Source organism: Diadema antillarum, unplaced genomic scaffold (assembly GCF_040938485.1).
Source record: "Diadema antillarum isolate AM-2024a unplaced genomic scaffold, OU_Dant_1.0 seq00000998_RagTag, whole genome shotgun sequence".
Lineage (NCBI taxonomy): Eukaryota > Metazoa > Echinodermata > Echinoidea > Diadematoida > Diadematidae > Diadema > Diadema antillarum.
Genome location: NW_027271836.1, coordinates 2,179,090 through 2,202,029, shown reverse-complemented (window position 1 = coordinate 2,202,029; position 22,940 = coordinate 2,179,090). Strand labels below are relative to the sequence as shown.

The 22,940-nt window shown below is 38.4% G+C and overlaps 3 protein-coding genes across 3 annotated transcripts in view; 1 reads left to right on the top strand and 2 right to left on the bottom strand.

Moving 5' to 3' along the window:
- Positions 1–535: 535 nt before the first annotated feature.
- Positions 536–3,871, bottom strand: LOC139742398 (uncharacterized). The gene is made up of 5 exons (XM_071652972.1): positions 3,718–3,871; positions 2,918–3,049; positions 1,948–2,103; positions 1,243–1,362; positions 536–683 (listed from the first exon to the last, which is right to left on the bottom strand). The coding sequence occupies exons 1-5, from the start codon at positions 3,820–3,822 to the stop codon at positions 543–545; spliced, it is 654 nt and encodes a 217-aa protein (XP_071509073.1). The 5' UTR covers positions 3,823–3,871; the 3' UTR covers positions 536–542.
- Positions 3,872–4,878: 1,007 nt separating this feature from the next.
- LOC139742376 (uncharacterized) lies at positions 4,879–10,488 on the bottom strand. The gene is made up of 7 exons (XM_071652954.1): positions 10,434–10,488; positions 9,345–9,604; positions 8,482–8,904; positions 7,157–8,048; positions 6,381–6,501; positions 5,458–5,676; positions 4,879–5,223 (listed from the first exon to the last, which is right to left on the bottom strand). The coding sequence occupies exons 2-7, from the start codon at positions 9,541–9,543 to the stop codon at positions 4,879–4,881; spliced, it is 2,199 nt and encodes a 732-aa protein (XP_071509055.1). The 5' UTR covers positions 9,544–9,604; positions 10,434–10,488.
- A 5,725-nt stretch (positions 10,489–16,213) lies between these two features.
- Positions 16,214–22,940, top strand: part of LOC139742375 (helicase ARIP4-like) — a 36,655-nt gene continuing 29,928 nt past the window's right edge. Inside the window, exons 1-2 of the mRNA XM_071652953.1 lie at positions 16,214–16,310; positions 18,099–18,752. Of these exons, the coding sequence (XP_071509054.1) occupies positions 18,244–18,752 (509 nt within the window). The 5' untranslated portion in view covers positions 16,214–16,310; positions 18,099–18,243. The remainder of the gene's footprint in view (positions 16,311–18,098; positions 18,753–22,940) is intronic.

Here is a 22,940-nt window from a genome sequence, read left to right as displayed (position 1 = left end):
TTGTGGGTTTTGAGTTGGGCAGTCACTTATATACTGAATATTTCTTCATATCCAATTTCATTAGACTTCTTCAATTTGACAAGGGTAAGGCACGAATGTTCTAAGAGCACTTTGCTTCACAAAAGAAAATATTGCAATCAAGACCGTCTCATCACATTTGTAGATTCTATCTCTTCAACAGCCTTCCTAGAGAAATCTATGACTGCAAATAATTTCAACAGCATTCACTAGGTGTGAGATATTTATTCCAAATAAAGTACTCACAGTATTTCACCTGGGGATTTTGAAAGACATTTTTGTGAAAGATTCTGAAAGACACTCAATCACACACACACACACACACACACACACACACACACACACACACACACACAAATGATATATTGCAGCAGTTGTTTACACTGACAAACTCTCATCGATATAGCAAGAAAAAGGACTGAAGCAAAACTTGCAAAAACATGTCCATGTTTGCACATAAATCCAGTACACACTATTCAGTCAAATACATTATGCTAGCCAGTCAGTATTGTCTATGCCAGCATTCACTCTTCCTTGGCAGCTGTTGAAGCCATGGTGCCTGAGAGGCGCGTTGCAGCCAGGGCGATCCACTTCAGACTACTTTTCCCACAATGCAACAGGTGCTGGATCTTGTGGATGTCTCGTTTGGCAGCTTTGTTTATAATCTGAATGGAAGAATGGAGAAACAATAGGACACTAAAGTGCTGCTTCATAAAAAAACTCCACTCTAAACTGACCTGCCACATATACTCTATCATTCACGTTTTTGGATGCATTATGTATTATGCTATTGACTATCTGCAATTTGTAAAGCAAGCCAGGGACTAAAAGTAAACCTTCCTAATTCTGTACATAGAGCCCCTTGTAAAGTCTGAAGTAGGAGTTTACGCACAGAAAACTGTTTTGATGCTGAATCATTTGACCACAGATTAAATCATGTAACAAGTATATAAGAGGGATCAATAGATCAATCATATCGTCAACATAAGTGATATATGCATCTAAACTGCTAAGACTGCTTTCATGGTCAATACCCCGCAAATTATAATTTCAAAATCTTCAGAAAATAGCATTACATCTTACTTGAAGACTGTAAAGTTTTCAGCAAGGAACTTATACAGATATTTCCCAAAACACATTTCGGTCAACATTCAAAGAACAACAGTCAAAAGCTCTTAGATAAGTGTTGTTTCATGACAGCTTGTGATTAAACTATAATCCTACCTTATGAAGGACATCTAATATAAAGATGAGTCTGGCCCTGTGTTCAGAAAGGACTCTCTTCTGGTTGCCGGGTGGGGCATTCGAGAGGAAGATCTCTAGGTGCTGAAGAACAAACTCCGCCTGCATAATGAAAGGCAATCAAAAATGGAAATGGGGATAAGATGTCTTTTCATATCTCACCTGAAGAGCAGATTACAGTTTCAATCCCTGAACACTTAACTTAACTTTGTTGTTTGCTTGCTTGCTTTTCAATAGAAACATCATGACATTATGATAATCATGAATTACTGTATTCACTGTAAAAAGCAAAATCACAGCTGTAGGTTTCCATGTCTTCATGGCATAGACCAAGTCGTGATAAGACAAAGTTGTGATTCAAAATGAATTAACATCACTCTTTCCTGAATCGTGATGACAATAACGGTGAGGACATTTGCTTCTTTGGTTAAATATCACTGTAACTGCTTGTTCATACCACATGTATCCTTCAGTTATCCAAATTGATATTCAATGCCTTCACTGTAATTTTCACCCAAAACATTAGAATATGTCACCCAGCACAGTTATTTCCATTCATGATACAAGACAGACTTTCTAGGACTTTCTGTGTAGAATAGCATATTATAAATGATAATCAATTATAAATCAACAATGTATCTACAGAGTATTACACAATCAAACCCCAATGAATATCAGTTCATTTACCTCTGAAATGAAGGTGGCAGTGCTTCTGAAGATTCCCTTAATTTCATGATGATATGACAAAGGGTTTATCTCACTGGTTGCCATGGCAGCAGATGGGGAAGAGTGAGAAAGATTTCTACCAGAATCAGACTTTGATCCAGTATTGGTGTGATCCTTCTGGAATAAGGGGTGGGTGGGAGAAAGGAATAAAAGTAATGTCATGATATGATATTCTATCATCACAGTTTCAAAATTCATTACAGCAATGAAGTTGCATCACCAAATTTATGGCCATTTTCACCATCATGCGTCTGCATGTAGAAGCAAATTGAAAATAAAATGTAATTGAATTATGTGCCACCTTTGCCATGAGATCTGAAGGATAAAAACAACAAATTTGTAATACCTAAAGCAGCTGTATTAATATGCAAGTATATTTCCACTCCAGTGTTTTGTTTGCACATGTATCTAAAACAGAAATACCTTTATCAATGTTTGATAACAATCAACTTTCTCATTCATGTGCAACAATGTTTAAAAAATATTGTTCCCTTCCTGAATTCTAAATGCCACCCCTTTAACTACATCTTGACATATCAGTTTATATATTCATCAAGTTCCATCATGTATGTATGTGCCATAAGTCTTGTGGTGGTTTATTTTTGTGAATTTTGCAAGTGAACTGATACCTTTGAAATAAACAATAGATGAAAATATTGTTTTAATAAAGTTAATGCAGTGAACAGTGTCTCCACAGTATGACATTGCAAACAATACCCCTTTGATTGGAGAAAATATTTGTTCCACCCTTATATCGCTGCTGTTTTTGATCTTTGAGTTAACCATCCACAAATTTGTATCATCCATCAAATAGTATAATGCTTGCGATACATATCATATTTTCTTGACATTCCCGTGCATACATTCTCACTCAATGATTAACACTGAAAGTTGTTGAAATTGGTTGCAGCTATACAAAACGTGACCTTACCATTCGCGATGCCAACTTTGTGGCTTTCCGCATTCTGCGGTGGCAGGCCACGGAGGTAGTGTTTCTGTGATGCATGACAGCCAGCTCCAGTGCACTCTTCTCTACCTTCTCCACAGGCTCTATGGTGTACATCTAATGGTTGATGACAAATTATAACACACACTGAGTGATTACCATCAAAGATTAAGGAGATAGTAGAAGGAAAAAAAAACCTTCAGCGACACTGTAAGAGTCTCGATTAGCCAAATCTGAACAACAAGGCCTACTGTGATCAATTTCTAATATTCACTTGATGGAAAAAAAATAATAATAATTAATTTGCGGTTTGTCTTGTTCTTCATCTATGCGGGAAGAACTGGAAACCAGCATGGTCTGTAATCTTGAATCAACAAAAAATAACACACATCATGCTAACCACATCTTTAAGATTAATTATACAGGTTTGTGACGATCAAGAAAGTATTCAGAGTTAAAAACTGATAGGTTTAGAAGGGTCAGCAGAGACATACATTAACTCTGACCTCCCAGGTTTCTTTCTTTTTTCATGTTTTCTGTAATATTTTCCAGAAAGACAAGAACTGCACCAAGGATGATTAAAAAGTCCAAGGAAGGTAGACAAAAAAATGATGTTGATTAGAAATAAATATGAGTGTCAGGACTTTAGGAAATTAGCCAGGAATCTACTAGATTGTCTCAAATTCAGCTTAAAAACATGCAGTAACATACCAACGAGTCCGAACAAGCATGCGTTTAAATTCAAGGATGATACCACACTTGCATCTCATCCGACGGCAACTTACCTGGTATTTCCACCTTCCCTCATTCTTGCAGCGATAGTAGAAATGACCGTTTTCCCAGTTTTGGCCGCATTCCCAGCAGAATTCATGTCCGCACTTGCACACCATGTGGTTACAGCCATACGACTTCTCAATGGGATAGTGGCATCGGGGACACCTCTTGGTTGGTACTCGAAAAGGACGGTCACGAGTGCTTTGAAGCTCTAAAAAAGGGAGGGGTCAAAATTTTTTCAATATTTCCACAACCCACTGCATCAACGTATGTTATTGAAGAATACACTCATTCTTTCACAACCACTTTCTGTCACTGAAGCTAAGGTATGACATGAGGATATCATTTTAAAAAGTAACACAAACAATTGGGTTTCACTCTCCTGATCACCAGGCAGAAGACATTATTCAACAAAACAATGTGCAAGGCAAGTTCACCAATTATAAAGGAAAAAAAAAAATCGCTTTTTGGAACAAATGTTTTCCACAATTGAGTGACTACTCTGTACCCTAATATGCTTCCCAAACAAATACTGTATACACCATATATTTCACGAGTCTAAATTTTCGCGAATCAGGAATTCCCGACAATTTCCAGAGCGGTTAAATTCGCGATGGTGGAGTCCTGTACTGAATGGAGAAATGTACAGGCATACGTCATATTCACATCGGGTTCAGAGTCAATATTTTCGCGTGTCTTTAATTTCGCGAATAGCACCCGACTCGCGAAATTCACGAAAATAAAAACCTCGTGAAATATTCGGCGTATACAGTAATCATGATAAAAATGCATGCCAAGACATTTGTATTGGTCTATTTTTGTGAACATCAGCTTTTGACATTTCTTTTCATTCTTACATTTTTATTTTGAATTGATGATGAGGAAACTGAACAATTAATGTATTGCATGTCACTACTCATCTAAAACATGATTGCTCAAATGAGTTGAGAATAAAAGATACAAGTTTGTAGAATGGATTCATCAGAAATACATCATATATGAATACACCAAATAAGATAGCAAAGCCAAGAGTCAGACTACAAAACTTTGAAAGTAAAGAATACACGTTCTACCTGCACAATACTGAACTGAGTAAAAAACAGAAGAGATCATTCATGTCTAAGAATTTGCCATTATTGCACAAAAATTTTATTGCTATTGAAATATTGAAATCAAGATAGAGATGTCACTAGGCACTTACTGAGCAAAGTTTTTGCCTCTTTGCGGTATGCCTCTGCCTGCTGGCAAGAAGCCGGCCAATGGGCTTCTTCTTTGCACTCGGAGCACCAGAATGTACCACAACTGCAGTTGACAGGGATCCCAACCCCATTACCAACATCCGTCCTATGACTGGACAGTTTGAGCAGACGACCGCACGATGGACTCGGGCACCACCTGAGCTCTGGATGCAGCATGAGGGCAGTATTCACCTTGCTATTCCGGTGACGAGCGAAGAATGTGGCTGGGAGGAACGACATCAAGGTAACCTCATCCACAAGACTGGTGCACTGGTAACCCTGGCAACAGGAGTAAAAATAAAAGAATGGTTTTGACAAATGTGTTCTGACATACAGCATGAAATCTTGTGTATTTGTCTGCTCAGATAGTCTATTTCTTGCTCTGATTTCCTTTTCTTCTTATCTTATTTTTCTTCTGCTTTCTCCTTTTTTTATTTCCTCTACTATCTTCCTCTCTAGTCTGATTGAGTCTACAATGCTTCATGTTAAATGATCCCTTTGTGACAAACTTACTGGACAGGTGATGTTGAGGTCTCCCTGCTCCACCCTTGACATCATGTGACTGCTCCAGCACTGGTCACAAAACCAATGGCTGCAGGCAGTCAGAGCGGTGCCAGGACACATCTCACTCAGCTCCTCATAGCAGATGCTGCAGTAGTCACATTCATTGGATGCTGCAGATGGGGCCATAGTACCAGTCGGCCTACGCTGACCAGTGTTTTGGTATATTGTCTATACAGAAAATGGAGAAGATAAACTTACAGTCATTTATCTAAATATTTTGCTTACAAATTACAAAAATCGAAAAAAAAAAAACCAAATGGCTCAACAAACACTGCTCCTAGCTTATATGCTGGTATACTGCTACAAATATCTATGTTTGTCACTATATACACTAAATGCCGAGATGTATAGCTCAATAAGTCATATGTATATCAGTACATGCTACCTGTTTTCAAACATTCTATCCCTCCTCTCTCCCTCCAAAAGAGGGCAGTGCTAAAAATTGTCATGATGGAGGCAGGAAGTCAAAAGGGGCTTCAGCTCTGCATGATGACAAACTGAATTGATTTTTTTTCTTTTCCAGAAAGAACTGGCTCAAAAACTGAATAGAGCATGCCTATGAAGAAAAATTAAGAAATTCCCTCACCCGCTTTACTCTTGGAAATGAGCAAAATATCAACAAACTTAAACTTTGATAAGCAATCCAATGTAGAGACAAATGGTACAACTGAGAAGACCAGCACATATCAAATGGAAATTGAATTCAATATGAATGCTCAACTGGCCATAAATATGGCATATCACTTAACATCTCCCACTATCATTGTCCATTGCTTCTGATTGTATGAAAGGTAAAATCAAGTATACACAATCAATTAAGCTGCATCTGGTCTTCCAAGGTAATATCTGATACATCCCTGGCTGATCCTTACCTGGGCAGTAGCCTTGTGTGGAGAGGTTACTTCATACTGCCAGCCAAGAGCAGATTGAAGGGTCTTTGTGGCGATTCGTGGCTCAACTTGATCTGACATCGTGGACCGTTCCATAAGATACCTGTCAAAAAAAAAAAAATGCTATTTTCATTACCCACATGATCCAACAGAAAAACTGTGATCCTGACATACGTGTATGCAACAGTGAAGTGGTGCATTTGGTGAGATATCAGGATTTGAGGCATCTGCAAAATTGACAATGTTTAACGATGCTCTTACAACTGGTAGAACAAATGATTGAGAATTTTCAAGTAGTGTGCAAGTGAATGTGCAATAATTTTATTTGCCTAACTTGGAAGATTCCACAAGTAACGTCCCTTCACTCTCACATGCTTCACTGTCCAATAAATAGCTAATTGGTGTGTGATGTCACAATATCTCACTCTGAACCTCAGTATCTCTTCTAACCTCTTTACCAACATTACCTCGTTTTTATTGTACATTTCACAAAGATGATTCTGCTCTGTCTCGATTCATAACTGAGATCACCACAAACTCGGTAAAATACACAGTGAGTTTGAGTCTCACTGCTACAATTGAGTTATCTATACAAGCAAGTAAAGGCTATCACTGTTATCAATATGACAGTACATGATCATTCGGTACATCTTCATTTGAGAAATGGAGGATAAGAAATTTGGTACATAGTAGAAGTGTCCTTGTTCTCAATTGAAAATGTACCCTTCATGTAAGTTGCAAGTAATAGGGAATCTTACCTGTGAACTGGCAGTGCTGCCACTGCTCTTGTGGTGGTGTAGATCACATCAGAGATTCCGCAGATTTCAAGACCTGTTACACATTTGGTAAGTAGGGCTCGATCCTCTGTCACTCCACACACTTTCACTCTGACCTCCTCTGCCCACTTGTCGACCGAGCCAAAACCAAGGCGCGGATCCAGCATACAGTCAAATACAGCAAACACATGATGGCCAGTCTGTAAGAGGCTGCTGGCGATGAGATCTCCCTCATTCTTCGCCTTCCGGTGATCAACGATACCATCCGTGATGTTGACGGCGAATCGGCGCGGCATGCAATGACCCTCGATGTACCTCTCCCCAAACTTTCCCCTCAGGCTCTCACTCAAGAGGTCTTTGGTTTTCACTGATGCGGCTACACTTGGCTTTTCGTGCATCTCAGTGGATTGCTCAGCCACCTTTTCCTCCTGCTCCTTCTCCACCTCCAGGATGTATTTCCGCCGCTCAGTTTCTAATGCGATCCTCCTCATCTTTCTCTCCTCCCTAACTGATAAGATGTATGCAGGATGGATCGCTGTGATGGCGTCTGCTCTATCAATTGAAAAGACTCTGTCCTTTGTGCCCAGAGGTTGCTGGCTCCCTGGTCTAACCTCATTCCTTCTGTTCCTGGGTGGTGGTGTACATGTAGTTTTTGCTGCCATCCCCTTGCTGATGAGAACTGCCAAGGCATCAGCACACACCTGGTAGGGCTTGGCATCCTTGGTCTCTTCTTGCCAATACTGCTCCTCTTCTTCCTCCCACTCATTGGCAAGGTCCTCCTCCATCTCCCATTGTTCGTTGGAGAAGACATCCCGCACACAGTATTGATGCTTCCTGGTTCTATTTCTGCTATTTTTCTTACGTTTTCCAAGATCTACAAAAAAAAAGGAAAAAGAAGAGGAGATAATAAAATACACAGTTAACAGCAGTTTAAACATAAGGAAAGGTCCTTCTAGAAACAATAAAGAACACACTTTTATTCCCTACCTGATCAACAAGACAGGAGGATTTGGTGGTGGAAAGGAACAAAATTTGTTTAATTTCCTCTATTGCACTTGTCAACGCATGATGCCCAATCCCGCTGAATAAAATTCATGCAGCATCACATTTTCACCTTTTATTCCCAATGTGTTTATACGAACTTCCCCATGCTTAACCTGCTTCACTTCAAAGAATGAGAATGCATATAATGCTCACCAGTACATATCAAGTATCATGAGGGATTTACAATTTGTGTGTCATTGTGCCAGGCAAAACTTAAAACATTTTGTTGAGAAACACATGTAAAATTTTGTTTCATCTCTCACCTGAATGTCCCGCAGGGTTGCAATAGGTCTGGAAGGTTTGCCTGGGAGGTGCTGTGGAGATGTCATACTGGATGGTACTTGGAAGTACATTCTCTTCCTCCAGATGTCTCTTCCCTTTCTTTGACCTCTTCCCGTTCTTCTTTCCAAAGTTGGCATCCTCATTCGTCACTTCTTCCTTTTCCTTGCTGCTGAGTAGGTCAGCAGCCCTAGTGTACTTCTTCCTCGGTGATCTCGAAACCTCCTCTGCAAGTGAGTCGTACACGCCGACACATGCACTGGATGCCGAGTTGCGGTTAAGCAAGTGATGCTCTGTGACGATGCTATGGTTACCATAGTAATCTTCCTCATCCTTGATGTCGGTAATGACCTCCCAGCGCTTGGCTTTGTTCAAGGAGAATGTCACACCATGCTTTTCATCATCGCCTGTTAAAAGCAATAGAAATGAAAATATGAGGAAGAAGAAAATAATAAAGTGCAGCTGACAGATTGTAGGGGCCGTTGCATTACTCCCTTTGATATTTCCATCACTCATAGATTGTAATTCATACTGTCAAATGTAACATGATTGACCTAATATCAATATCATACTGGCAAATGAGCAACATCTACATAAACCAGACACACACAAATAAAGAAATGACATGCAATAAATCTAGTACGCTCAACAATTATTTTGTGATTTTTTGCTGTAGGAAGAAAACTTTTCTCCTCATTTCCAACTGTTTACTAAAACAAAATCCTAAGCAAGCAGGCTGTCAAAAAGTGCTTGGAATTCTTTTTCCTTTCTTGTGAGGATATAGGGCCTACAGAGGAACAACAATAAAAAGACAAACACAATCATTTAACAGTAAAATATATCTCACCTGTGATAGTGAAAGCACCATGTTCCATTTGCCTCTTCACAGCAGCCTTGGCAGATTTCTTGACGTGATGGTCCTCGCCATCAATCTTGGTCTTGACTACGATACTCTGCCTGCTGTAGAGTTGTTTGTAAGGGAAGGGCAGACGCCTGACGTTGTGGCTGGTAGCAAGACCAAAGCGGGTTCCTTCTCTTCGCACCATGGTCTCTTACTCTCAAGTACCAGCAAGAAGAATCAAGTGTTTCACCCCTTTGGCACGAGTTCTGAAGAAAAAAAAATCATTTACAGATTTGACATAAATTCTACCAGGCATTTACAGGGATTCTGTAAAAGACTTATCGGCACATGCACTACTTCAATATCTTTTCCCTTGTACAAAGTCAAGATATACCAGTCTTGAACCACTCTAAACTATGTTATTGACATGTATTTAAGCAAGGCACATTGCAATATAAACATTCCCATATCGAAGACACAGTATGACAGTACTTCGCACATGTACGCGCGCCTATAAACGCTATACACGGAAAATTGGGCAATAGTGTTACCTACATCACACCATGCAGTACCAGCTGGCTGAATGTCAAGTCATAGACTCATGGGTCTCATGATTACCACCTTATTTGTAGCAAATTAATTGTAGCAATGACTAGTAATTTTAATTGTTATTTTTTCTTTCTTTCTTACTTTCTTCTTCTATAAAGTTCTTCTTTCTTTTAAATTTTTTTTCTATCAAGAATGGAATCGCAAAAAAATGTCTGAAACAGGCTAAGGTAGCTATTGGGTGAGCTGTTAAAAGATGCTTCACTAGACCTGTCTAGACCTATAGAATTTATTTGTATTTATTTTTTGTTTCATTATTAGGTTAGGGGTCTTTTTCATGTATCATTGCACATTGGCCATTGCAGGCATCTAATTTTAAGCACGCACACAACCATGTGCCAGGCACGTAAAGAACATGTCAGCTGTAAGTGTGAGCACTACGAAACTAGGCAAGATCAATTACTGCATATGATACGTTCTTCAAGTCTGCAAACAAACCTATTAAATATCAAGATTAAGAACCTGCTATTTACCCAACATTTTTCTCACCTCTCTTTCCGGTATACGGTATGTAGCGCGCGATATGTGCCAGTCGCTGTGGCAGTAATACCGAAACCTAGTCACTAGTGTAGTGGTACATAGAAGAACAACTCTCTGTCTTGCGATTCCTTGTACACAGCAACAAGACAAGTCGGGGCACAGCTGGCAGAGTTTGGAAGCATGTGTATCATTTTGCCAATTTCTGTGATTATTTATATTCATAGAAGTCAGTGATTTTGTACGCCTCGGCTCTCCAACAGGGTCGTCTTGCAGGCAATTGCGCAATGTTCGTTCATTTTCTAAAAATAACTACGGTTTCGCGAACACATGTTGAATGTATGCCTGGTGCCTGCTGCTGGCTTTGGTGGTGACATCATCAAAATAAAGACTAGTCCACAACAGACAGCGGGGTGTTTTTGAACATAAAGGTTAGGGTGTGTTTTTAATCATTGTCATTTGTCATCAAAAGTTTGCACTCAACTATTGTTTTCTACGAAAATTACCTTTCTAAAGATTATAGTGCCAAATGAGTGTTATGTGATGATATCATAGATAAGTTCAGAACCTCCACGTATATAATCAAGTGGACGAATCCTCACTAAACCCGCAAGCATGGGGTCCACTGCTAGTCTTAATGATCCAGACTAGATTATATGGCTTGATAACAATAATTTAGGGCCGCCGAAATCATCACGCTTTATATTTTCTTTTCTTTTCTTTTTCCTTTTGGGCCCTACATAAACATTTCGTGAACAAAAAAAAAAAGGCCCTAATAATGATGATGATGATGATGATGATGATAAAAATAATGATGATAATAATGATAATAATAATAATAATAATAGACAACGATGATGATGATAATAATAATAATAATAATAACAATAATAATAATAATAATAATAATAATAATAATAATAATAACAATAGTAATAATAATAATAATAATAATAATAATAATAATAATAATAAACTAAAGGAAACATTGTTAAGAGAAGATATTTTTTCATCATGATACAATTAAGTTATATAGAAATTATAGACTGGTATCATAAGGAGCTTCAAATCCAACATATCTAAAGGAAGTAAGAACAACAAAAAAAAAATACAAAATGAAAAAAAGAGAAAAATATAAAGCATTGCATTATGTAAAAATCATAATAATCATGTTAAGCTTGGCAAGTTTTCAGTTAACTATGTATTTGGGTCGTATCAAAATATTGAATTGAGGTATCAATATGATGTTTTTCCACGACTTGCATGCATTCATGAACTGTTACATGTAGCATTCAGAGATATTCCCTCTTGAAAGATAAAATGTATTCGTGCTGCGTGCACGACGCGAAAAAAAAAAATCCCTGAACTTGGAAGACTAACGGGGATCTGGCAACCTTTGTCGAGGCATCTAGCTGTTCAAGTGCATGCAGTTGCAGGATTTATTCTTACAATTCCCTAATTTACTGAACGAGAGAGAGAAAAAAAGAAACACACACAACACACGCACACACGCACACACATACACACACACACACAAGCACACACACACACACAAGCACACACACACACACAAGCACACACACACACAAGCACACACACACACACTTTTTTTCAATGATATTTTATTGATTTCATTCAAATCATTCATAAATCAACCCATTCTGGGTGTACCATGAACATAAAACGGTACAAATGCCATTCAAAACACAAATCCATATATCAACTTAAACTGCCAATCATCTCTCTTCAACGTAACAACTCAATTATGAATCAATCCTACTGACAAAAAATGTATGATTCTTTGACTATACTGAATCATGTTACTCACACTCACAAGGGTATATACATAAAAAAGCAACAAAAATACATTATACAAAGCTAGAATGAAATCATTTCATTGAAAATCAAATCCCCATCCCAAAAATCAAATCCCCGTCGCCACCAACCCCGATTCACTGAAACCTACCCCAAACCCACACCCACAACCACCAAACACATACCTCCACACACATACATACACACCAAACACCAACACACATACACCCCACACACAAACACACCCGAAGCGACCACCTTCTCTCCTAATGGAAACGACTTCCAAATGTTGGTTGATACGTAAAACAAAGCAAAACAATACGCACACACACATACACACACACACACACACACACACACACACACACACACACACACACACATACAAGTAGAAATGTATATTGGCCTGAAATAAAAGGAAGCATTACAGTTCTTTTCTTTTTTTTTTTGGATAACGTTGCCCTATCAGACCACCAATGAAATCTTTTTTGGAAATTAGGTGGCCCAACAGGATTTTGTTTAAATAGAAATACAGCAGTAATAGTGGTTCCGTCCCCGACTACGAGGCCAACCATATAGAGCCCTGTTATGAGAAACAACGAACAGAAGAAATCCCAAGAGGATGAATGTGTTATCTTAAACAAAAACAAAACAAAAAACATCTTCCAACAATCATGGCATTCTGTAGTCTCAACAAGGCACAAGTGACTCAAAAAATATCTCAGTGGGATGCCAGAGCAGAGCGTATGCAGACCATTCATTGGCATAATTCAATTCTATAACCCTTTAGAGATCAATTTAAAAATCGTCGCAATTCTGAACATTCTGCCTGTATAATCATATTCTAACGAAACTGGACATTGCAGACCATGGTTCTTCCATCCCATTTTTTTCAGTGGCAGTGGCGGATCCAGGCAGTGAGGACCGGGACCCCCCCCCCCTTATTCCCCACCCCACCCCCTTATTACGGAATTCCTGGATCCGCCCCTGAGTTGCTATAGCACTATTGACGTTGAAACACCAAATATATAGGGGTATAAAGCCGTGATAATGTAATTTGACCTAATGTTGATAGATATCAGTGAAAAAAGGAAAACAAGTAGCTATGTACATAACATGTTGTTGATTAAGTATCTACATTTCAAACGTTAGAAAGATATTATTTTTCTAAAGCTCAAAAAGTTTTGTATACTTCCAATTTTCTGTAACCTTTCCTTTATTTTGAATATATGATGACATCTATGTATTCAATTTCTGTAATATATTTATATGTTTCTGTTGGAAATGAAAAAAAAATGAATGAATGAATGAAATGAAATGAAAATAACACAGGTTACATCTGCCCACTCCTACGTAACGTATGTTACAAAATAATGATACAATGTCATAGCTAAAGCAAAGAGCTGGTATTTTTTTTGTCTTTCAAAAGGGTCTATTGGCCATACCTTAAATCCATACATCAATTCAGCCAAAAAAAAAAATAAAGTATAAGGCCCAATGCACTCTTTTATATGAAACTTTTTCTTGTAACTAATTGTTGAATGATAATTTTGTTAGACCCAACCGACGGAAAATATTATAGTCTATCATTGCTTACAACATGTGATTTTTACATTTGTGATGAATGTATAGGCCTGACTGTGAAAATAGAAATGCTTAATCAAGCAAAATATCTGACCTTTCTTGCTATTGATTAATGTTACAGAAAATTTGAGGGAAAAAAATTAGTAATTCATGGAGGAAACAGCATTCAAAGCACCAACTAAGCAATCTCTCTTTCATAACCTGCTATAAATGAACAACCATATAAAGTGCATAAGTAAACATAGTTTTTTTTGTTTAATTAAGAAGAATGATATCTCTTTTTGCGACACTTTCTTTTGTGTTTGTTTGTTTGTTTGTTTGTTTGGGTTTTGTGTGTGTGTGTGTGTGTGTGTTTTATCACCTGTAGGACCTTAACATCCCGTCTCACTGAGGGGGCCATGTCCCGCTTTAGTTCCTTGTATAATTTTGAATCCAACTTTTTAAGCACGTGCCACTGAATAAATTAGATGCAAGAATCAGCTTCTACAGTCGTTAATATCTTTGAAATACGGGAAGAAGAACCGCCGGCACCAAAATTTAAATCGATTATTCTATCCAGTATTTTTTTTTTTTTTTTTTGGGGGGGGGGTCCAAAATAAAAATAGAGAACTGTGATTCCATTGGTTATGGTTAGATAATGATGATACTGAAGCCAAAACAAACAAACTAACAAACTAACTAACCAAATAACAAACAAACAAAAAACAACAACAAACAGCCTCCAAACTGACCATGCATGTTGGTATGAGTCTGTGGAAAACCAGAGTCGTCATATACACGGCTCTGTAGCAGCGGAAAACTCGAGTTTACGGAAACCTTAGCGGAAAAACCAGTACAATGTACTAGGTTTTGCGGAACGGAAAACGAATGGACAGCGCCCCCACTGACAAGTTTTGGTTTACCAGTCGAAGCGGCCGACTGTGCAAAGAGATCATCAACAGATGTTCTTCGCGTTTGCATGTCTCTTACCGGCTCAAATTTTATTCTCATATTCATCATTATTACCACCGTCAATGGAAAACCAAGGGTGGTGGAACTTATACATTTTCTTCCGGCGCCGTTTGTTTGTTTGTCTGTCAGTGTGTAAAATAACTCAAAAAGTTGTGAACGGATCTTAGATGAAGATTACAGGAAAGGTTGAGAATGACATAAAGAGCAGATGATTAGATTTTGGTATTGATCCGGAAATTTTTATGAATTTGAAGGATTTTCGATATATGGTAGGTAGTATCAGTGAACTTGTGTGTTTTGTTTTTTCTTTGTCTTGTCCTGTTCTTATGTTTTATTTCAATTGACCACATAAAATAATTGAAATTGAATGAATGATTCTTGGTCAACTGAAAGTAAGGGACATTTCCTTTCTGGCTGCTACCTACCATAGCACACCTCTAAACCTATGTACTTATCATTGCTATTCTATTTTTGCATTTTCCACTATTTTACTGATCATGTTGGCGATCCTAATGTTGATCGATGTATGTGTTTGTTTTTAATATGTTCCTTGTTTTGGTGAAATAAGCAACAAAAAAAATAAACTTTCGTGTTTTTTTCCCACTAGGACAGGAGTGGGACTTTCCTAAAAATTCCTATATTTATCTTTCCTAAGTGCATTCTAGAATACCAACTTCTTAATTCCTACGTCAGAAATTTGCATGTAATACTAATAGTGGCCACTTGTATAGCGCACAGGTCCACTTTTCAGTGCTCATGGCTCTTCAAAAATGAAATGATAGATATATACCCGTATGCATAATATGTTCAAACATGACAATAACAGAGAAGAAATTGGCAAACAATAAACAAACATAATAATACTCAAATAGACAAAATAAAGAATAGGCCTACAACAATAAATTATGCCAAATTGTTCCGAACATTTGCATGCCTTCCAAAGTTGATAGGGAAAGACTTAGGAAGACACTTAGGAAGACTTTTAGAATACCGCTTAGAAAGAAATCCTGATTTTAAAAGAAATTTCTTCCTAGGAAGAATTTCAGAATACAATGGTCATGTACTGTACGCACTGTACAGCTTGCACGTCTTTTCGCTATCCCTCCGTATTTTGGCTCGATTGCCGCCATCTCTCGAACACTAGAGTGACGCAGCGAAATCTTCAACAACGGGGAAAGTCCGGTTTCAGCGAAATAAGGGTCGAGGATGTCATGTAAAAACCTGATGCACGAAAAGCTGCATGCATTATGAATGCATACGGGAGCTAGCCAGCGGCACGCAGCGAGCAGTACAGGCAGGCATGCAGCAGATGAAGGAACCGCAGCTGCGCAGTGCATATTATGCTGCTGTGGTCTTCGGGGTTTTTCGCCTAGCGAGGCGAGAAGTGCATGCATAAATATCCGGGTGATTATGTGCGCAGTGGACATATCCGCGAAAAGTTACTACGTACAGTTCTCATCATACACAAGGCACATTGCGTTTTGGTGGTGTATCCGTATTTTAAAACGAGACTGATCTTCGAAGTCATGGCGGTGTGCGGTACGTAAAATTTTGATAAGAATGTTGTCTCTTTGTATGTGTGTATTTTAATGAAAAGCGTTTGATTTCGTGAGTTGATGAAGATGGTATGAGAGGATGATTCAACCTGTGCCAAGCCACACAGTCCAGTCACACGGCATTAGACTTCATTCAGGTGTCGGGGATCGTCGATTGATTGTGTGTACGGTGACACGGCCCCGACGTGTACCGTGTTATACAACGCAACGGGATTATTATGGAACACGGCGTTATGCAACGACCAAGGCTGACAATGTTATTGAGTTGATAAAGAACGGACGTGCAACTGTAGCAATTTCACTGAGACTGGGTGGCAGTTTTTCATATCGTAGGTCCTGCAGATTCTTGAACAAATATTTTGCAATTTTGGTAGTAAATTGGAATGTGGAATCTACGATTCCATCAACCACAAATTCCTGTACTTGTGAGCTGTGTTACTGCATTGCCATTGGTTAGTGTGTACGGTAGGTAGCGGAGAATTTCAGTTTCATTCATTGACATTGCCATGCCTGGGCATATGGGCATGGGCTGGCCCAGTAAGCACACCACACTGAGCTGAGCAGCTAGCTAATAATAATATTTTAGTAAATCCTAGACAATCTACCACAAGAATTTCTAACCTGTTAATGTTAGAGATTACTCACTAGGCCTACAAACGTACTAGTTCAGATGAGTTGTCTACACTCTAACGTTAGACTAACTAGCCGTTACAGTCTATGTCCTAAAAAAGCTAACATTTTTATATAGTCTACTGATATAGATCTAGACTAGACTAGCGTCTACTTGTATTGTGTAGGCCTACTGTACTAGATAGAATCTATCCTAGTTAATATCATTAACATGATTAAGGGCAGGGGATGGGATAGAGAGTCTATTTACTTTCTACTAACTGTACGTATTTAGCAGATCTGATGAATACAAAATGTAACTGTAAAAGTGGATATTTTTTGCAGGACTAATTTTTCACGCTTGACCGGGTGAGAAGACTGAAGAGTTTCATATGTTTTTAATTCCGTGGAATCAAGATGCCAAGTACAGGAACATACAATTTGTATGGCAAGCGAAAATATTTGCACGCTTTCATTTTTGTGCTAGAAAAGTTTCTGGTTGCGCGAAATGTGCGAAATGCGCGAAAAATTTTCGCTTTAACAGTACCGGTATCATAAATGTAATATAGTAACTTATGTTACCAGTCATTATCACTAGGGTTCTCTATAGCTAGATCTACATTTGTAACTTATGTAGTAACTAGTTTCTAGAGAAGCACTTTGAGAGGGCAGAACTCTCACTAAGCAGCTCATTTCCACCACTGCACTGATCTTGTCTTGTTCTTCCATAGAGATTTCCACCCATACGCATGCATGCTGAATATCGCCTGATTTTCCGATATAGAGGCCTTTTTTCACGACGTCAACTTCCAGCTGTGTGGTGCGCCTCGACCTAGCAAAAACCTAAGCGCGTGCTCTACTTTCTGCTAGAGCGAAGCGCACCATGCAGCTGAGGGTTTATGATATTTCAAATGTTTTTATTATTGGGAAATCGGGTGATTTTACAGTATGCATACGTAGGCCTATACTATCTATGGAGGGAAATCACTGATCTCTATTAAAGAGCAAGATCATTGGTGGAAAGTAGCTGCTTGGTGGAGGTCTGTGTTCTCAGAGTGCTTTTTTAGTGTAAAATTTAATGAATCTCTTACCATGATCTGATTCTGTTGAAATGTTTGTTCTGAATTCTTGTTTTGTCTTTCTGTATCTTTATTACAAACAGGTGAAATGAAGACAGGAAAGCAACTCGGTGAAAACATCTAGGTAGCATTCACCTGTACAACACAACTTGAAGCAGGACAATAATTGACTCGAAATAATCTTTTCCCAGCTCCCTGTTATAACTGTGTACCTACGGCAGAAGCACCATGAGTGAAAACCACCCAATAAGTGAGAGTGAGTCAGACTCTGAGGAGTTTCTACCCCCTGGCCTCCAGAGCGATGCCTCCTACGACTCGGAGGGCTCGAACCCAGAGCCCGACAACAAGGCATCCTCCATTGACGATGATCCTGCCAGTCGGCCGAGTTCTACCACGCCCTCCCTGATGGAGGACGAGTACACCTTCAAAGATCCGCCAGAAGACGCTTTGCTGACGCAGTCTTTTGTGAGCATGCCAGAGGGTCTGGAGCCGCCGGGAGCGGGTCCCGAGAGCAACTCCTCCGGCTCGAAAAAGAGAGCCGCCAAGAGGCGGCGCCAGAAGAGCGGGACCGAGGCAGGTCCGAGGAGGAGGAAGAGGAAGGCGAAAAAAGCGGCAGAGGAGGATGAGGAAGAGGAGGAAGAGGAGAAAGAAGGGGAGGAGAATGGGGAGGGAACCAGAAAGAAGAAGGGAAAGTCAAAGGGAAAGAACAAGCCAGCAAATAGGAGAAGGAATATAAAGTGAGTAATGCAAACTTTTGATTTTACTGTACTAAAAGTTGATGTGTATTTGTTGATTCTTTCTTTTTTTTCTTATGTGTCAACCTTTCCGGCCATTGCACTGCGTCATTCTGGATACAGTGTGTACACGTACCTGTAATAACTTGAAATTATGTATCCTATACTGTATAATATATCTTCACTCATAGAAGACCTACACCCGTTTCATAAAACTTGTCATCAGTGACAACTGCCACATTTCTATGACAAATTTGCTCTCGGCCAATCAGATGCAAGGATTTCAGTAGCTTGTCACATCTACAATGACAACTTGTCACTGATGACAAGTTATATGAAACAGTCCCCAGCACATTGTTCAGATGTACATTTTCACAGCTTTTTATGAAAGAGACAGTAATGTGTGTCAAGAGTGACCCCAAGTTTTGTCGAAGTTCCCAAAATATCACTTGTAAATTACAAATTCAAACACACAACTGATCTGGCTAGTTCACATAGCATTATTAACATCCCAGCTGAGTTATTTAGTTGTTTGATCAGGGACTACAAGGATAGCTATTGCTTCTCTGTTCATTGACAACGTCTTGAAACCTGATCAATAATGCATCTGCATGTTCCTGTGGAGCCAATAACTACTCGAAATGAACAAAAGTTGATATGAACAATGTACATTGTAACACACGTCAAGAAATATCAGTCACTGTACACACAACAGTATGTTCAAAATAAACCAAGACACGCTGATATGATTCTAAAGCAACTTCTAAAGACAAAATCTTAAGTTTTTCACGCACAAATTCTTTTTGGCCTTGGTTAGTATAATTCTGTCTGCCTATGGTTCTACAATGAACCTCTCTAAGTATTAGACATTTCTTCATTCAGTGTTTAAGTCTGCATTGATCGACACAACAATGTACAATGTACACAAGTTTTACTTTTTGGTACTGACTTAGTGTAGTACTTACAAGTTTTATATGCTTCGGCATGTTCCACTTGCCATTAAGTAAAAATAATGCATGATTTGACCAAATGACTTCATATTGAGTTGTAATCTGAGCTCTCAATTTGACATTTTGTGCTATAGCCCATGCTTGAATAAAATTGTGCAGAGTGTTTGCTTCTTTTACGTCAAACTTTCCTCATCCCAAACATCCAAAATCACGTTGAGTTGTGATGTGAAGGTCCCTGTAGGTTTTTCTCCTCTCAGAAAGAAAGAAAAACAATGTAAAAACAGTATCAACAGCATGTTAACCCCTTCCTCCGAAAAGGTCAATAACACTGAATTTCGGCAGCTAAAGTAGTTCAAGACAAAAAGTGCCTCTCAAGGGCCACTGATGTATGGTATTGTGAACAGGTGTTGATAGAAACCTTTTTTTTTTTTCCATTATCTGGAAATTTGCCACATTTGCTGTGATATTTATGCTCTCATACAGTGAGGCCTAGTATAATCCTGCATGTACTCGAGTCACATGATTTATGATGCCAAGTTTATGCTCTTCATGAAGCATACTTTGTACATTACCAGAGCACATACAAAGTTGTGTAAGAAACAGGAAAAAGCTGTGTGACACATGTCAGAGAGTTGTTACATCAAGGTAACAAAACTCTGGCATAAACTTCAGTGATTCTGATACACATACTGTATGTTTGTACAGCTGGGTGTGCTACTTATCGATGCCTAAATTTTAACAGGATGTAGTACAAAGTATGAATACACTGTATCTTCAGTCATGCATTATAAAATGTATTTTTAGATTAAAGGAGTGGCTAGTAACTAATCAGTGGGAATCAGTGGGAATGCTGGAGGATGATTGTTCCAATTCTTTAAATGTGGGATTCATTTAAGAGTACATTATGTCTATTGTTGTGTGAAAATAATTTGCTTCAGAATGGTCTCATATTCAAGTAATGTGCAGTTTAATGTTTCCAGGTTAGCCTGCCAGTACAGTGACAGGGCATTAAACTGCACATTACTTGAATATGAGACCATTCTGAAGCAAATAATTTTCACACAACAATATATAATGTACTCTTAAATGAATCCCACAAGGATTGGAACAACCATCCCCCAGCATTCCCACTGATTCCGTCTGATCGGTTACTAGCCATCCCCTTTAAAAGGGCAAGTACCACAAGTAGGTTCACCACAACACAATGAATACACACAAACTACAAATTATGGTTAAATACCATATAAAGTACAGTGTAAGAAACTGACAGAACGTGATGTTAACTATATTTTATATGAAACAAATACCTGAATGCATGTACACCGTATTTTGTCTTTTGAAACTTGCATGGGAATTTTGTCCATTGAGACAGCAATTGGTAAAATACAACTTTGCCTTTAATCTGAGGTTAACTCATGTGATCTGTAGTTTCTCAGCTATATTAGCTTTGGAATACCAATTTTTGCCTTAGATACAGGGGGCAGAATAGTGATAATCAATGCATGCAGTCTTGTTTGTCATTAATAGACCATGTAATGTTTTACCATTTGATGGGTTGCAAAAAAAAAAAAAATGTTATTACGGCACAAGGTCACAGTGTGTGACCTTACAATTACATCAATTGTATAACATACACCTTGTACATGTAGGCCTAGACTGTTAGTAGGCGCCGTATCAAAGTGATAGGAGCATGTTGGAGTCGCACCAGTCCAAGGCAAAATTTTGTCTGTAAATTTTTGTTGCAGGTACATTTTTATACAGATATCAATGTAGAAGTGTTCGAGTATATAATTGCCTCATGCGGTAAATTCATTAAGTGATTTTTGAGATATTACGATAACCATATCACCAATGGAGATAACGACTTGTTTTAAGGACAATCCCGCACCAGTTAATAGTTAAGTCTGAAATAAAAAAAAAGGAGTAAAATTGTCAAAGCACAATAGTGAAAATATGATCAAAATCAGCTAAAAATTTGGGAGTTCAGTTTAAATTATGAAGTTGTGAATCTTAGCTAATTTCACTAAACATCATGCAGTTGAGTGTAAGTTGCTGATGACAGCAACTTGCTAAATAGTTTACACACAAAATATTGAAATTTCAAGTTTTTTATTTCTTTTTTTTAATGCAATTGTCTCCTATGCAGTATCAAATCCATCTGATATCTGACTGATCATTATTTTGAAATCATTCACCATTGGATAGCATTTTGTTTTCTACTTTTGTAGCAGACAAATTGGATTTTCTTAATTTTTTTGTTTGTAGGTGATCAATGGAAAATTGTGAGGCAATGATATGATCAGCTCACTCATGTAACAAAATGATCAACTGTTTGAGAATTATTTTGCAATTAGTTACCAAATCTTGACAATTTCATTACTTCCATATTTAATGTCAATTTTTATTAAGTTTTATTGTTTGTCTGTAAATTGTTTGTCCTTTTGTTTTAAATAAAATTTTTGGTCCAGAATAGTCATTAAGTTGAAAATACTCCTTGATGGTGTGTAAGTGCTACTGAGGCAAGCTGCCTCTGTGTGCAATGCATTGACGGCGTTGTGACGTGCAGTGAAAGGCCTTTTTCATTTGTGCTGCCAACCCTTATGTAAGACTTGACGATGGCTCTACACAATCAGCCAAACTTGCATAACTTCAAAGTGCATACTCTCCTGTCTTGAATCGTAGAGGACAAGTTGCTCTTGGCACAAGCAGGGAACCCTCAACTATCTCTAGATACTTCTAGCTCTAAACATGACGATATACCTGTACTTGTACATGTAATGAATGCAGTCTTGCAACCTCACAAGGGCTTGCCCAACAGGCAGCAATATGATTGAAAATGAAATTTCCAACACATTTGATGTTTAAGAAAAATAAAAATGGGGGGGGGGGGATATCAGTACTTGGTAGATGGCCACTGATTAATGCTGTATGATTATGTGCTCGTGCACTTTGCTTAACTTGCCTCTAGTTTTTTCATCAGCTTTAAGTAATCCATATGAACTTGATCTAGTTGTAAAGTTTTAGCCAGCCCACTCAAGCATTACAAAGTGCCTCCTAAGGCTAACAGGAAGACCAATGTGACACAATGGGGATTAGGGGGATTAAGTAATCTTTTGGTCATTGAAACTTTATACAATCTAGTTTCCAGACATCTGAGCCAGTCAACAAACAAAGCACTTCAGAGCATGTAAATCAGCAAACAATACAGTGTAAGGGTTAAAAGTTAAGTTAAGTCAGTTGT

What these genes read in the sequence shown, in the direction of transcription:
- LOC139742376 (XM_071652954.1), bottom strand. Translation starts at nt 9,543, where the DNA reads ATGGTGCGAAGAGAAGGAACCCGCTTTGGTCTTGCTACCAGCCACAAC. An exon ending in GCAGCACTGCCAGTTCACAG is followed by an intron (nt 6,502 to 7,156) that starts GTAAGATTCCCT and finishes TTTTTTTGACAG; the next exon opens with GTATCTTATGGAACGGTCCA. An exon ending in CACACAAGGCTACTGCCCAG is followed by an intron (nt 5,677 to 6,380) that starts GTAAGGATCAGC and finishes TTTTCTGTATAG; the next exon opens with ACAATATACCAAAACACTGG.
- LOC139742398 (XM_071652972.1), bottom strand. Translation starts at nt 3,822, where the DNA reads ATGGTGTGCAAGTGCGGACATGAATTCTGCTGGGAATGCGGCCAAAAC. An exon ending in AGGGAAGGTGGAAATACCAG is followed by an intron (nt 3,050 to 3,717) that starts GTAAGTTGCCGT and finishes ATCAACCATTAG; the next exon opens with ATGTACACCATAGAGCCTGT. An exon ending in TATTAGATGTCCTTCATAAG is followed by an intron (nt 684 to 1,242) that starts GTAGGATTATAG and finishes TCTTCCATTCAG; the next exon opens with ATTATAAACAAAGCTGCCAA.